The following is a 17016-nucleotide window of genomic DNA, read 5'->3' as shown; positions in this document are numbered from 1 at the left end:
TCAGTATCATACACCTTTTCTCAGGTGACCTGACCAACCGCTCATCCTGATCAAAAAAAAAAAAAAAACAAAACAAAAACCATCTGGAGGCTCTTTCGCCTGACGCCAATGGTGGACTGGTGTGTCCGCTTCGAGTATTATATGTACACTACTCCCCCCCAAAAAAATGGGAATGGAATTTGATTAGATTTGGGTTTTTTTTTTGTACTTTGCTTCTCAATGATTTCCATTAGCATTTTCAAATGAACTTTGCCAATCAACAACACAATCTCGGAGACTATCACGACTGTTGCGCAACCTCTCCCTTCCTCAAGTGAATATTGACCGAACGCTACTTGAAGTGAGGGGACATGTTTGGCAGATTCCCCCCAGCAAGCAAATATTATTGAGCATCTCTCTCAGCTTTGCTCGTGCCTCGTGAGAATCGGGGCAACGAGACAGTTGAAGAGATAGAGAAGAAAATGCTGTTTCAAGGGTTTGCATCATGTGGCTACGCTTCCAGGTCGGACACTCCGTCTCTCGCTGTCATGCCGACCCAACTAAAAAAAAAAAAACAATTTTAAAAAACGCGCACAACTCTGCCCTGAATTGATTACTCACACAACTCATCCTCCAAACCTGGACCATTAGAAATAATACAATTATAAAATCTTCCACCGCTGCCATTTATGAGCATTTTGCACATGTTTGACCACCGGCCAATGAGTGAAATAAATAAAACTCTATTAATAAACTCCTTTTCAAACAAAACCCCTAAAAGCGGAGCTCATGCACATAAAAAATAAAGTAAATAATTTAAAAAAAAAAGGAAATGGGCACTTCTCCATTTTTGCTTCCTAAGCAACAGCGCAGTCCATGATTAAGGTTGTCACCCCGGCACCGATGGATCGCTCTTCTAGCTACTCTATCGAGCTCACATCCGAAATATCAGCTGGCACTCATGCGCAGATGATGGGCCCCTCAGCCTGACTGAGCCACCCCGGTGGGCGGGCGCGTGGACGCTGATGAACGCAGTCCTCTAACTTAGTTGTGCAGAGGCGAAAGGGCCCTCTCATTTTTTTTTTCTCACAGCCTCAGATTCATTCGATAGACACTTGGTTGGGGATTGGCTTGCACCATTCAGCCATCCATCCCGAGCATTTATGGAATGTGCTGCGTCCGCTATCCGGAACCTTACAGGAGCTTTGGTGGTTGGAAACGTGAGGCGATGAGAAGTTGAACGGAAACGAAGGCATTGGTAAGCAGATGACGCCTTGAGCGGGTGTTTCATAACAGTTGGATACAAGCCCCAGATGAATTGCACCATAGTCGTTATTCCCAAGCGGGGACCCATTAAACCGCGAGTGGTAAAGAGGTGTTAATGTGCCTTTCAAAAGAGCTATATAGACTGTATATACCGTTCAGTCCACTTATAGCGCACGCACACAAACACGCTCGTGCGACAACTATGGAAACAAGAGCGATTTAAATTGGCACAAGAGAGCGGGCGTCACTTCACCGCTTTAGTCCGCTGGGTTTGCGGCGCATTCTCATTGGCTTTATGAGATGAATCGCTGTCAAAGGCATCAGTCCTTTTCACACCATGGATTTCTTGCAACGCGTATTTCATGTGATTAGTACAAATGAGTACAGAACTTTTACGCATGGCTTTGGATTCTAAATCGCAATCGTAGATTTGATACAGGCGTGCCAACCTTTGATGTGAAAGTCACGACGGCGGTTTCAAAGTTGAGTTTATTTGTTCACATTCATCACATTCGAGAAATGGCGAACAAAGAAGCCCGAGCAGAGCGTGCCGATAAAACGGTAAAGAGCCAACGGGGAAATTACTGCTAATGAGCCCCGGTGACAAAATTAGTTGTGGGTTACAAGAGTGTCCATCGAGGTCATATAAATTTCTGAAATTGCGCTCGATAAAACGGTGCACGTCCTTTAAATGCACTTAGAGCTGTTCTTTTGCTTGCAGTTTTGTTTTGTTTTTTTTTAGAGTGACATAAGGCGTGATGACGGTTCGACTTCCTGTTTAACGATTGAGGCATTGAGTTGAGCTCCCAAATCGTCCAAAAGTTTAGGGGGCGTTTGACTTTGGAGGTTTTTTTTTTTTTTTTACTGCCGCACACAAATGAAGCTTCTTGTCTTTGGGGGGAAATGGCGGCCGGTGTTACGGCACACCTTGCCATAGCCTGGCCTCACCGTGAAAAACACACAATGTCACGAGCACAATGTGAGGCGTGTCTTTCACACTGTGTAATTAAGCAGCTACCCGAACACAAAAAGTTTAGGGGGCGTTTGACTTTGGAGGTTTTTTTTTGTTTTTTTTTACCGCCGCACACAAATGAAACTTCTTGTCTTTGGGGGGAAACGGCGGCTGGTGTTACGGCACACCTTGCCGTAGCCTGGCCTCACCGTGAAAAACACACAATGTCACGAGCACAATGTGAGGCGTGTCTTTCACACTGTGTAATTAAGCAGCTACCCGAACACGAGGGCACATGGTGCTTTGATTAAATTAGGGATGCTCAAATCAAAGTAAGTTTAATAATATCTCTTGTGTTGCAATTATGGCGTATAATTCTCTGTTCGCCGTAGTCATAGAGACATGGGGAGTAATCGACTCTCCAACCCTCCTAACACTCCACATAATGAACCTCAGCAGATATGAATCATTCTTTCGCACACTCTCGATAAGTCCGCAAAACATCATTAGGGGGAAATCTGGAGTCGAGACAATAAGCGTAAGAAAAGCATTGAAACAAATTGATGGAACAAATGAAGGAAGAGATTCTACTTGAGCGTCTTAAGAATCACATATTAGCGTTTGGATCATCATCTCGGAGGAGACGAATTCCTCCACGGGGGGCCCGAGAAGTAGCTGAATTGTTGGCCGATATCAGGTTACTGAGAGGCCAGCTATAAATAGAGCAAAAACAGGAATGGCAAGTCTCACTCTTCATGACCTGCAGTTAGCCGTGCCCAGACCGTGTCTAAAGTGAATTCAAATGTTGCGTTTGGAGTATGGCTGTATCATCCATAAATCAAGGTCAAGTACAATTTCATACAAATTCTTGACTGGGTTGTAGCGAACCAATTTGAAACTCATATCGATTTCATTTTTGGGGCCACCGTAGCCAAGTTGCATGGTTGATAAAGCACGGGTTGTTAAGAGGGCGCCGCTAAGGCCGTACAAATGTACAATCAAAATTTTATGGCCGGCAAAAGCATAAAAAAAGTGACATGGATGACCATTTGATTTGTTGTGTTCAAATTCCATTTTATTAAAACTCGTCTTGGAGTAAAAAAAAAAAAAAAAAAGGGTCTGTAAATGGCTCTGACTGAATGAGTTCAAATACATCCTACATATAGTAGACAGATTTTTATTTCTGATCTAAGAGCAGATTCTTCTATACCGTATGAGCTGTCCGTCAATCATTTTAAGGCATTTGCTGAGTTACTGTTCCGGAACGAGTCAAGTACTTCCTTCTATGCATGGTAATTCCCCGGCACTTTTTTATCTATATTTTTGTTCTTTTTTTTTTTTTTTCCCAAGACTTGGAGTTAAAAAAAAGGGTCTGTAAATGGCTCTTACTGAATGAGTTCAAGTACATGCTACATATAGTAGACAGATTTTTATTTCTGATCCAAGAGCAGATTCTTCTATACCGTATGAGCTGTGCGTCAATCATTTTAAGGCATTTGCTGAGTTACTGTTCCGGCACGAGTCAAGTTCTTCCTTCTATGTTGATTAGGGCTACTGCTTATGGAGCCTATGACGAGCGGAAGAGAGGAGCAAACACCACCATGATGACATTTGTTCGAGCGAGAGGACGGCAAGCTGTCTGTGAGATTAGCAAAACGTGATTAAGGTGAGCAGGCCAAAAGATGAAGAGCTATGTATGCAAATCTAGAGTGGAATATTCATGTTCTCCTATTGGGGTCCCTCACTTTGGGATCTCTCCAGGCGAGTGAATGAAAAAAGAAAAAAAAATGTTCCTCAAACTTTCCTCTGAACTCTCTCTACCCTCCGTTGCCATTAAATATGTAATACTATGCTGCATGAAACCGGATTGGGATTACGGTCACAGATGAATCGCTTTTTTCATTTTGGGGGGATCTTGTTTAAAGCTGTCGAATTTTAGCGCTTCCGTTTAAACAAAACAAAAAAATAAGAAAAAAAAAACCTCACTTTGTAGCCATTCTGCTTTACCCATCCAATTGATCCAAAACGAAAAGAAATCACATTTTAAAGTTGTTTGTGAGAAGAAAAATAAGCAACGTGATGTAATTGTTTCCTCAAAAGGCCTACGGAAATATCATTCGACATATTGTTGTTTACAGGCTCTCTCAGAGAAAACAGCGGTCTCCCCAGGACGAACTACAAAATAGGACAGCAAGGCACCGCATGTCGGTTATGCACAACCGGCTACTTTTCTGATAGAATTGTCAGTTTCATGTGGTCCCAAAAGCCTCCCCCAGAAAGCTTTCCACGACTGATTTACATCACATGTTTCACTACGACAGAAGCTTCCATTCGATGGCTGCTTAAATTTCCAATGAAGTGGGCTGCCACCCACTTTTGGAGCAAAATCTGCATCAAATTTCACTTATGATGTTGCATTGCTATTATGAATAATTTGAAGTTGATTGGCTTCATTGAGGGGCCATTGTCAGTGGTGCTTAAATTACGGCGGCATTGTTTCTTGGAATAAGGCAGCCTTCCTCTTTCTGATGATCAAGAGGCATCCTCTAAAAAAAAAAAAAAGGAAATAGATCAATAAACCGAGGCCGTGGGTCACAAGTTCTTCAACGGGAAAATTACCCATAACACACCCCTCTAAGCACACAATAACGGCGAAGGACAAAACGCAAAACTGCTGGCGACTATGAGCCCCGATAAGAATTGTATCAAACGTGAGGAACATCGATTTCCTCTTTATGGTGCACTGACGCATCACAGAATATTTGCTTAAATGATTCACTGTGAGAGGTACCGGCCGGGTTCAATTCCAGCTCCGGCCTCCCTGTGTGGAGTGTGCATGTTCTCCCTGGGCCTGCGTGGGTTTTCTCTGGGTATTCCGCTCTAAATCAAGGTGTCAAACTCAAAGTTCGGGGGCCAGATTCGGCCCGCCATGTCATTTGATGCGGCCCCCTAAAGCAAATCGTCGGTGTCAACTTCCGTGATTGCTAAAATCTGTACCGAAATACCAAATTGCCATGTGTCTTAAATAATGTTGAGATTTAGTTAGAATTTTGCTACACTGTTGACTGACTTCAAAACTAGGAAGCCATCAATTTTTTGGTGACCCTGTTGTCATGGCCCGCCGAGGGAAGACGTGACTCTAAAGTGGCCCGCGACAAAAATGAGTTTGACACCACTGCTCGAAATTGTCCCTAGGTGTGAGTGTGAGCGTGAATGGTTGTCTCTGTGTGCCCTGCGATTGCCTGGCAACCGATTCAGGGTGTCCCCCGCCTACTGACCAAAGACGGCTGGGAGGGGCTCCAGCACCCCCCGCGGCCCTCGTGAGGATAAAGCGGATCGGAAAATGAATGCATGAATGAATGAATGAATGATTCACTGTGACTAAAGCAGCAGCCCCCATGTTGCGTTCAAAGTCATGTTTTTCCAAGTCTCACCTGATGGGACGATAAGATTTTAAATATACCAAGAGCCCTGGTAGGTCTTTATGTTCTCTGAACACCATATACTTAACACACCAACATTGTCCCCCACCCCACCCCCACTCACAATCTGCCTCGATATCACATTACCTCTCTCGCCACGGGCCAAAACATGAATCTTCATTCAGAGGGATTTGGACAAAGACAGAGAACAGTAGCAAGACGACACACACACAAAAAAAAAACTGCACTGAGTCAGTGCTTGTAATATGATTTGTCATTCCCTCCGCTCGCTCTCTGATGCGATTACAGGATGGGGCGGCAGCCGACGGTGTCAGCCGAGATGGTGGCCCGAGATAGCTGCAGCTGAGCAGAAACCAGGAAGTGCTTGGCCCGCCTGCAATCTGTCTCTCCTGAGTCGGACAGATCAGCTTGGGGGAAAGGTGACAGCTCCAAGAATTCTCCACGAAGCGGTGTGCTTCTGGATGAACTTGGCGGCATTTCTTTTGCCCTACAATATAATGACGTCATTTCAAGTCGCTCTCGAATGTATGCAACGATTAGTCAGTCGATCCCGACGCATAATGCTTGTCGCATACATCATTTTGTGTGGTCATGGCGTGTCCTGTGGGGAATGAAGCGTCTGCTGCATGGCAAATTTCCAAGCCTTTTTCCAGTGGTCCCTATCTGTCAAACAGCTCCATTTCTTCCAGGTTCTCATTAATTCTGCCACCTCAGCCCCCAATATGTAAAGATGTTCCACATTCCTATACAGTACACCAAACATTGAAGAGATTTTTTTTAGTCGACTTTTGTTAGGTGCCGTCGCACAGTCTACACCAGGGGTGTCAAACATACGGCCCGCGGGCCGGATCCGGCCCGCAAAGGAGTTTAATCCGGCCCGCGAGATGATTATGTAAAGCAGGGGTGTCAAACATACGGCCCGCGGGCCGGAACCGGCCCGCAAGTAGGTTCAATCAGGCCCGCAGGATAATGTAAAAGTGAAAAAAATGCATTAAAGACACAGAATTAATATTTTTAATCAGGTGCAATTCATTGAGTATCCGCAAGGGGACACTGTTTTGATCAGAGAAGAAGACAACAGCAGCCTCAGTCTGTCACTGAGACAGACCCATGACAGCAGACGCTATCAATAGCACTCTCACATTTACACATTTAATAGCACTCTCCTTAGTTTGTAAGGTGTAGGCAGGGATTACATTTAGATTTTATATGCACGTGTAAATGTTTTTTAAATTCCTTTCTTTATCAATCTCATTTATTCTTAAAATGTATTACTCTATTTTTCACGACCAATTGTTAAAGTTTTGTGCCTTTGCACAATCAGTGGGACCAGTTGCAATGAATATATGTGAACGATAAAAGTAAAATGCACATTTGTCTAAGGAAATCTAAGGTGCTTCATGAAATGTTTTGTAAAAGATATGTTCATTAAATTTCAACATTTTCCTAATGTTCTTGTGCTTCGGGGGGGGGGGGGGCTTGCCGTGCGATTGTTTCATGACATCGGCTGTCTTTTATGCTCACTTCAAAGCACAATTGAAACTTCGACAAACAATGGGCCGAGCCATGCCGGACGTCGTGCGTGACAAGTGAGTTTGTGAGGACGCATGGCTCATGATTGGCTTAAATGGAGATAATGGTATGTGCAAAAAAAAAATTTTTTTTTTTTTGTTTTGTTTTTGAACAAAGTAGTTCTTTGAGTTTGCAGGGTTATGAAATGCATCTGCAACCTGGCATGGGGTCTATTTATGTCTAAATGGGAATGTCCCGTAATTACTTTTGGGTTTGACCTCAAACCGCAAAAACTGGTTTGATAAATATTCAGCAAATACCCTCCTCACAAAAACACATCCTCCCTGATTTATTCGGTCAATCCTCTCTTTTGGTTCCAATCCCCCACATCCCCTACAATCGCTTTGCATCTCTCTTTTCTTTTTCCATTTCGTCTGGAAATCCCTGTCATTGCCAACGCTGCCTCTTTTGTTGTGCGTTCACATGCACAGCATCCCCAACCCCCCAACTTCAGCTCCCTCGCTGACTGGTGGCTTAAGGGGTAGCTGGAAGCATGAGAGAACTGCAGAATAGATGGTCGGGGGGGTACGGTTGGCATGTCTTTCCCACTTGGCATTGGGAGCCAGTCGCGAACTGGAAACGTAACCTAGACCCAGTGCCAGTGTTCGGGTGAACGTAGTTGACCCCTCATATGTTCAGAGGAGGGGGAAACAGAACCCATCTCAGGTGTTTACCGGAGGGTATCAAAACACTCACGCCATCACCGCATGCAACCATGCACACGTGCCCTCATTTTCACACGCGCGCACACTCGTGCACAACCTCCATCACACGCAGACAAAATCGTCCCTGTGACACAAATCCACGCCGTTTTTGTTTCACATACCCCCCTCCCCTGCGTTTTTTTTCCGCCGCTCTCTCACATGCCACTATAACACGTACATACATACTACTGTACAAACTAAACAGCGTCCTTCACTCAACTTAATCCGCATTTATCCTGTCATCACAACAAGACGTAAAGCGATAATCTAAACTGCCTTCTTTTTTGTTCCGATTTATCTTTGGAAACATATTAGCTTGTACACAAGCTAACAAGATCCAATAATATAGCTGGAAAAATAATTCCACTCACACGCAATGATCCAAATTGTCACTTTTGACTGAAAACGTTTTCATTGTATTTATGTTAATAGTGTAGCTGATGTCATTTCAGCTACGATGCGAAGCGCGCGCCTTGCTAGCTTGACGAGCGTCCATGCGATTCAACGAGACAAGCTGTTTATGTTGCGTTTCGATGACAATATTTTACGTCAAGTAGCTGTCAGCATAACACCATTTTTTTTGGGGGGGGGGTGATATCCTCTTTAAAGGAATCATTTACGGTACAACTCTGACGCTGGATTCTCATTAGAGGGAGTGTACCTAATTTTGTGGCATGCTAGTACATGTCTTGAAGATCTAATTGCTTTGCAAACCCCCACAGGGAGGCGAGTGCTGTGGTGAAAGTGGATGGATGAATAATGAATCCTCTTCGACACTATGTTTAATCCTCGCAACCCCCCCTGTGAGCTGACCTCCGGTGGTAAAGGCACGCTTACCATTCCGGAGTAAGTTTTCTCTGTACTTTCTACCCCCCTCACACTGATGCTCTGAGAACCCCGCCCCCCCCCCCAACTCCGTCCTTTCAAATTCTACACAAATTGAGCCGTACAAGATTCTACAGTCCCAACAAGCATTGGCGGGCTCTCCATTGCTCAGAAATACCAAAGCGCTGAACATGCTAATGCGCACGCGCTTTGTTTAGCTAACATGAGTTTCATATTCCAGACAGTATGCACTTCCCTCTGCAGTAGAGAGATAACGGCTTGGCCAAACACTATAATCAACAAGCCAGCGAGGTCATAGGCTCACCTAGGAACACAGCAGACAGAAAAATGCTTATCTCTCCCTATCAGCATGTCAACCACCCTCACCTCCACCCTCATGCTCCTCTCCCACCTTGCCTTTAACCACTTTCCTCGTGCCCTTGCCTCCTTCACCTCTGCGAGATGCGTACGCCTTCCGATTGCTATTCCATCAGAATGTGCATGAGGAAGAATCGCGGGGAAACTATCTAATCCAGTAAGAATAACAAAGAGGTGGGAGGAATCCCATTCTCCACCTGCCATCTCTGGTCTTGGCAGGAAAATAGCAGGCATCCCGGTGCCGGGATAAACTGTGATAACAAATAGCTCAATCTGTTCCAGGTCTTCATCTGCCATTTTATTTTTGCTCACAAGAGCAAAGCCCCCGAATTATGATTAATGACAGCATACCTGCTCAGGTATTAAGCGAGAGCCCTCCAATTTAAATATTCACGCGCAACAGAAGGATCATGGGGTGGTTGATTCCTTGAAAAGAAAATCCAGGAAAGGCCTTCAGTCATCCGCCAAGTAATCTGTGCAAAAACAATCTCAGCGGGATTTCAGGGATAATTGTGGATATTTGCCAGGCGAACACCCGGAGAGGAAAAACACAGAACGTATTCTTAATTTGTTTGTCTTAAACTCATGTCAACATGAAAATACATGGGCCTTTTTGTCTTTCTGATTATGTCACATAAAAGTATCCTTCCTGTGACACTGTTCAGCGGGCGATGCGAGGGGTAAATAGAAATAACATCTCAAAGAGTATTTATTCTTTTTTTTTTTTTTTTTACAAATATCCATCCAACTGTTCGCATCTCATTTCTGATCTTCACTTTGGAGTCTTTAATTGAGTTTAATACCAGCGGGCCATAATGAAGCATTTGTGGAGTGCGAGTGAATTGACACTGGGAGAGAAAGGTCAAATTTCAGACACCTAATTTGGCCCCAAAAAAACAAAAAAAAGGTACAGTGTGTCCCTTAAAAGCTAAGACGCACCACAACTCCATTACAGATGAGTTTGCTCAATTCGTGTAATGAGTTTAAAGCTCAAGTAGTTCTTTACCAAACTCTTTTAGAGGAAGAGATTTTAATTGCGTGAGTGAGCAAATCTATTTTTCACTTGGTGGTCACAACATTAGGGACACAATGTGTGTGTGTGTGTGTGTGTGTGTGTGTGTGTGTGTGTGTGTGTGTGTGTGTGTGTGTGGGTGTGTGTGTGTGTGTGTGTGTGTGTGTGTGTTTAAAATATGGCCTCCCTGTGTGGAGTTTGCATTTTCTCCCGGGGCCTGCGTGGGTTTTCTCCGGGTACTCCGTTAGGCTGATTGAACACTCGAAATTGTCCCTAGGTGTGAGTGTGAGCGCGGGTGGTTGTTCGTCTGTGTGTGCCCTGCGATTGGCTGGCAACCGGTTCAGGGTGTCCCCGCCGACTGCCCAAAGACAGCTTGGACAGGCTCCAGCACCCTCCGCGACCCTTGTGAGGATAAAGAGGTTCAGAAAATGGATGGATGGATAAAATATGGCCCATGTAGCAGGTACTAGTTTACAAATGGGTACACAATGATAATTGTGTGCTGGCTCATTGGAAAAATTACGCAAACCTATTGGCAGATTTTATTCGATATTTAGACAACGCTATTTGTTTTTTCAGATTAGACAGACAATTTGTAAACGCAGTCCTCATGAATCCTTCTTAAAGCTGACCGCAGCAAAACGATTCTTTTCAATCAGTCCGCGGATGGGGAATATCTTGCTTCTCCAAATGTGATGCCACCATCTTTAATGCTCATTTACGTTCCTCCGCGGCACCGCTGTGCACGTCGCAAAGATTTTCTCCCGCTGACACTTGCGACGTACTAACTGAGCTGCGCAACGGAACAAGTCATCGACATGGACGCTGAGCATTTGTCATCCGTCAAGGAGCGATGACAGACAGCCTGCCGTCATCACCTCACGGGGGCTGTCAATTTCATTATTGCTGTCTCCGTCTGTCTCCCGCTCTTCCTTTCCTGTCTTTCATCTCATCTTGGGGCTCACGCTGACCTAAATAGCTCCTGCAGCATTGCGATGAGTTTACGTAATGGGGAAGAGAAGAGAGGTCACGGGAGGGTGGCACAATCAAAAACACACACACACACAAAAAAAAAAAAAAAGAAAAAAACCCCACAAAAATCCGAATATCCCATCATTGCCCATAAAACGCACGGACTTGCGCGCGCGCGCGCGCGCGCGCGCACGCTGCACATTCAGAGTCGCGCGGGGATGTTTGAGGAGGAGGTGGAAGTAATCTCCAATGAATATTCTATCCCAGCAGTAGCAAGCCATTTTAATTATCAGCACCTCCCCGGCCCTCGGTGCGGTCTACCCGAGGTAAATTAGCCTCAGCAAACATCCCGTCTTCAACCCCGCCAAATTCAATATATCGTCAAATAGAGCTCAGCAGCCACCCGAGCGCACGCAAAGCAAGACGCGACGCGGCGCGCGCAGGACACTGTTGAAGTCGACAAGGTGGAAGATCGGGTGCCCGGAAGACAAAGGATAAAAGTGAATGGGCGGGAAAAAATAAATGAAGCACAGGCAGACAGTAAATATGACGCCATGTGCTGTAAAGTAACTATTGTTTGCTATCCATCCTTCATCATTGTTGGCGAGCTGAGGCCCTATCCCAGCCGATCGGGCAAGAGGCGGTGGTACACTGGATGAGTTTCAAGTCAAGCCACTGCTGTGTTTCCTTTTTCTTTTTTTTTTTTTTTTTTTTTTTGTCGCACAGTTCCAAATAATGTGCGTTTTTGGGACGCAAGGAAATTTCTCAGTCAAAAAAAAAAAAAAACGACGGTAATTCTTTTCTTCCAGCAACGATCGCAGTTTGACAATCGCCGCCATTGTTGTTTTGATCTCGCGTTAAGTAATCTCGCGTGGCGAGATTTCCGTTCTCGCGCGACGAGATTGGCGGGATCGGCCTTCAACCTCGCGGAAAGCAGACGATTGCCAAGTTGTGTCACGTTAAAACAAGTGTTACGAGCAAGTGTTGTGGAAGTTAATTGCGGAGATATCAAGTTGGCTTGGAGAAAGCCTTGCATCATTGGAAGCAGAGTAAAGAGAGGAGAATTTATGAACTCAAAAGATTGAACCATGGGATGAAATAAGAACCTATTTCTCAGCTAATATGGTATGCCTGAATTATTTAAATTTTTGCAGCATTTGTTTCTAAGAAATCAACCTATTATCAATCTACATTGTTGTTTGTGTTATCATATGAAATTGAATAAGTAGACCATTTCAGAATTCAGAATTTGGGACTCTAAATGCATAATGGGACTCATACTTTTCTGATCAGCGACTCCCTGGGACTCGCAGGGCTCAAACTGTAAAATTATCACTGTTCAGTCTTACTTTTTACCAAAATAATTCTCACGCAATAATCATTTTCAAGTATTGTTATGTCATCAACAATAATTTTATGATATTTTTATGAAATTGTGACGTGATGTTTTACTTGTAAAAACCCAAAACAAAGAAAAAGAAATAAAACTCATTAAAACTAAACTGAAACGACAGATTCGGGAAAAAAAAACTCAAACTAACAAACCTGCTCTGAAAACGAATGTTAAAAACCAAAACACAAAACGGTTCTTACCCTGGCCACCAATAAATTGCAAGCTACATGCCGACGAGCACCCATTCGACTTGACGAATTTACCGGACGTGCCTCTCCGCAGCCTTCCTTTCTTTGACCTATCGGATCAAAAAAAGCGCAAACAGACATCGAACAAACACAAACCTCAATATTTCCCCTCTCTCTGTGTGCCAAGTGCTCACCCGGGAGCGATGATGTCCGCCTACCCCCGAGTGGCGCGACTACATTTAGACCTACTAATGAGCTTCTCCCTGGTTTTTCTCCAACTCCGCTACACTTCTAATCACAAGGACATCCAGAGTCTGATCTGCGGAGAGCCGCCTGCTTGGCAGTTGATTACCATAATCAGGACTCATACGACAGGTATTTAATTAGCCACCCTCAAGAACAGAGGCCTGGAAAGTGTCTACCGTGGGCTTGGTGAAATCATTTTACAGGGAAACTCATTCATTACTACACGGACCTTTTGAAGAAAGGTGAAAATTGCTCCGACTTTCATTTCCATAGTTAGAATTCTTTTCTCACCTGACCCTTTCGACGGGGCCGTGAGCTCCAGCCGGCGATCCCAAAGCAACCCCTGAAAATGAAAAGAAAAAAGTTGCAGTTTATGCGTCTTCAGAGTCTCTGTAGGTGTTGAGTGCCAAGATGTTCAACGCGAGCCCACACACGCAAATCGCTCTGGCCAATTAAAACAACAGTAAACAGAAGTTGACTGCGACATAACAGCTAATAAGGTAACTTACGGGGATTGCTAACTGCCTGGAGCTGTTTTTTTTTTTTCTCCTCAGCTCCCAAGTCCCTCATACAGTTGTGGAGTCCGATACTTACAATTTGACAGGCATGAATGTTTCAAGAAGCAATGCCAACAAATGCTTGTGGTAAGCACCAATGAAAAAAAAAAGAACATGACAAATTTTGACATTCATTTTCGACAGTTTTTTTTTTTTTTTTTTTTTTTAATGGCAAAGCCTGTTCTCTTGATTCACTGCCTGTTATTTGAAGATACAATTACTCCCTGTTGATATGGGTAACTACCCATCGTTGACTTGCAATTATAATACAGACACAAAACTGCTACGAGAGAAGGACAACGCATTTGAAGCGGCATGCAAATAGCTGGCTGTGGCGGCAATCTATCCCAAATGAGCCCCTCCCCTCTTCTCTTCAATGTCAGCCGACATGGGCTGCAACTCGCCGCATCGCCGCGCAGGGCGAGTAGCATAGAAGATAGACGGGGAGGTGTGAAAACTCGCTGATGACTATTACAATGCTTTGCATACGGATGGTAATGACTGGCAAACGTCAGCGCCGATGTGGGAGAGCAAACTGCGTGGCGCGGACAACGGGGCGCTGCGTATATATATCAAGTCAAACCAAGTATTTACCTTTCCACACCAGAAAATCGTTTGAAATGATTGATTGCATCATGAAAAATCTTTTAAAGTGGAGGCAACGTCTCTCGACTTTCTGAGTACGACGCAGGGAATTTCCTGCGAGCTTCCCGTGAGTCAATTGAGGTTTCGACTAAGTCACAGTTGGCACGCGAACACAAGCCACCCTTGAGTGCAACGGATCGTCTCAAGGATTGTTTTGTTTGCATGAGTCCGAGCGCGTGTGCCGAAAGCGTTTGCTCTCAATGCCCCCCAACACCCCCACCCAACCCATTCAACACGGCGCACGCAAGTGCTTGCCTTTGCGCATCTCACGGATCTCACGCCGCGCACGTAGCCGTAAATGCCATTTGTGGCGCGTGCATGCCGTAAAAATTCCAGCAGGTAGCTCTGGAAAAGATTTGGAGTGTGACACCCATCCATCCGATGTGTTAATGGCGTGTCGTGAGACCCCGCTTCTATTTGCGAGTAAGCGGATGCATTTCCACTTTGCGTAATCCCAACGTCTCGTAAACCTAAAAGGACGAATCTTACGCCGAGTTTCACATTCTCTCTGTGTTTCTTTTTGGACTTTGTTTTTGTGAAATGCATACAGGGCGTTGATACTTTATGGTCATATGACAACAAAGCAAATGTCAAAATTGACACGATATTGACACAAAATGCACACCTTTCAAAAAAAAAAAGAAAAGTGTGTTGGGCTTTGGGGTTTTAGCAGCATTAAAGTCTTAGAAGCACTTTTAATGCTCTCACTGGTTGTGACACGCTACTTTTTAAAAGGCTGAAAATGAGGTCGCTGATCATGACACGGAGCAAAGCGAATTCTTGCACGGACTTGCGATCATAGCTTGACCGCAAAACGTTACTCGTCGTAAGCTAAAAAAGGAGATTGATCTGCCTTTATTCGCATTTTAGCTGGATTGCACAAAAACATTGAACCTTGTGAACATGCTTTTTGACATTTGAAATCAAGATCCATGTTTTTTTTTTTTTGTTTGTCTTTTAACTTGTGTATGTATATTTAAATATGTTCTTATATATAATTATTGGAACTCTTCAGCAAAGGAAACTTTCTGGTTTCAGAGAGGAATCAAAATTTGCAGTAGGAACCAAAAGTGGGATTGGAGAACTCGAAGACTTTCAAATAATCCCGGATAATCCCTGGGTGGCAAATCTTGGTTAAAAAAAAAGAAAAAAAACAGCATATGGACAAATTCACAGTGGCAGCTTTACAACTTTCAAGTTTTTAACAATGTTGCCAATTTAAAGGAAGGCCCTAAACAGTATACGCAATGGAAATTTTATGTAAAACAGGAAGGGCAATTTATTGCTCAATTAATTTAAGCTTGAAAAGTTGGAAGAAGAATTTTTTTTTAAAAACGGGTCCTATCTGTGAGCCATGGATAACTTTTAATTATGCATCTGCTTTAATCTACAATGGGAGTCAATTGCGGGAAACGGAGTGGTAATTGACTTGATTGATCAGTTTTCCCTCTGGTGAAGGCGGGCCAGTGACAGGACATCTAAAGAGAGCCCCTTTGGGATTTCGTTTGGAAAAAAATAAAGGACAGCCTTTCATCTTGCAGAGCATTGAAAAGATGGCCACGGGATGGACGGACTAGACCTGAGAGAGAATTTGAAAGAAGACGAGACCTTAAAGGAGCACAAGATTGCACTTTAGGTCCCCCCCCCCTTTTTTTTTTTTTTTTACCATTCAAAAAGAGAGCGGGGGTGTTAAGTGAGAGCACAACAACCGCCTCATTATTTCTTTCCTATCAGGATTGCAACTCTTCTTCTGCCTTCGCCCACCCACTCATGTTTTACAGTCATTAGCACACAACGCCGCGTCAGGTCGACAACGCGAATCCCCAAGCGCCCGGGCTCGCTATGAGACTCTTTGCTTTCACCTTTGTTCCCCCCCCCCACACTCCCCTTCCGCTTTCCATATTCTTCTCTCACGCCCTAGCCGGCAACGCGTCCGTCCGTCGGTTAATCCCGCGGGCTTTTAAAAACCTATCAAGGCGCGCAGATTTTTTTCCTGCCTGACATTAGGATGGAACTCGTCTCGTTAGTGTCTCATTAACGGCATCAGATAGCGAGGGGGGAAGAAGAGAGGAATATTTTTTGTTAAAAAAATAAAAAGGGGGGGGGCAACGACAAAGAGCAAAAAGAACATATAAAGGGGTTTGTAGATACAAATGGTTCTGTTGACATATAAGAAGACGCTCCAAGCACCTTGTTATCCTCTGCTGCAGCTTTTATGGAATGTTTGTATGTGTGGTGAGCTCCCCCCCCCCAAAAAAAAAAGTAGCAAAGAGGGCGCCTCTGGGAGAAATGTATACATTATTAAAAACTATTAGCTGGGCAGGAGGGTTTTGTATTCAAAATGCGGCCGTGTGCTTCAGACAAGAGGAAACTAGAAAGAAAAGTCGAGGACGCACGCACACACATTGGGCCCCCGGAACCTCGCAATTATCCTTGAGCTGATGACAAGTGTGTAACATCCTTCCTAATCACGCGTGATTCCTTGTCATCTGGGGATGGCGCAGTAATCACCGAGTCTTGTTTACACAAAATGAACCCAGTTCCCAGATGTATTAGCAACCTGACATCAGTGACCAACCATCACGCTTTCGCCTATTAATGGGAGCCGCCGTGTCATTTTCACTCCGTTTTTAAAACATTTAAAGGGGAAGTCTGAAAATTTCTTCACAATAATATGTTCTATGCAAACGGTGTTCTAGTTAATATTATGTTTGTCAAAATGTCAAAATGGCCGCCTGGATAAAAACATTTTGTTGTTTACACCACAAGCCAATGAAAGGGCAAACTGTAGAAATTATTTACATTTAGTATCTAGCGATGCGCTTACTTTTATGTGATGGGCTGCCACAGCTTGCCAGATGAGACAGCGGCGCGGTCAAGCCGA

The 17016-nt window shown here is 44.2% G+C and overlaps 1 protein-coding gene across 1 annotated transcript in view; it reads right to left on the bottom strand.

Moving 5' to 3' along the window:
- epha10 (EPH receptor A10) overlaps positions 1-13735 on the bottom strand; it is a 133733-nt gene extending 119998 nt beyond the window's left edge. Inside the window, exons 1-2 of the mRNA XM_019883221.1 lie at positions 13709-13735; positions 13222-13273 (exon numbers count right to left, since the gene is read on the bottom strand). Of these exons, the coding sequence (XP_019738780.1) occupies positions 13222-13273; positions 13709-13735 (79 nt within the window). The remainder of the gene's footprint in view (positions 1-13221; positions 13274-13708) is intronic.
- Between the last annotated feature and the right edge of the window lie 3281 nt (positions 13736-17016).

The sequence above is a fragment of the Hippocampus comes genome, unplaced genomic scaffold, assembly GCF_001891065.2.
Source record: "Hippocampus comes isolate QL1 unplaced genomic scaffold, H_comes_QL1_v1.1 scaffold87, whole genome shotgun sequence".
Classification (NCBI taxonomy): domain Eukaryota; kingdom Metazoa; phylum Chordata; class Actinopteri; order Syngnathiformes; family Syngnathidae; genus Hippocampus; species Hippocampus comes.
The sequence above is the reverse complement of the archived record's forward strand: the minus strand, read 5'-3'. Positions and strand labels throughout refer to the sequence as shown.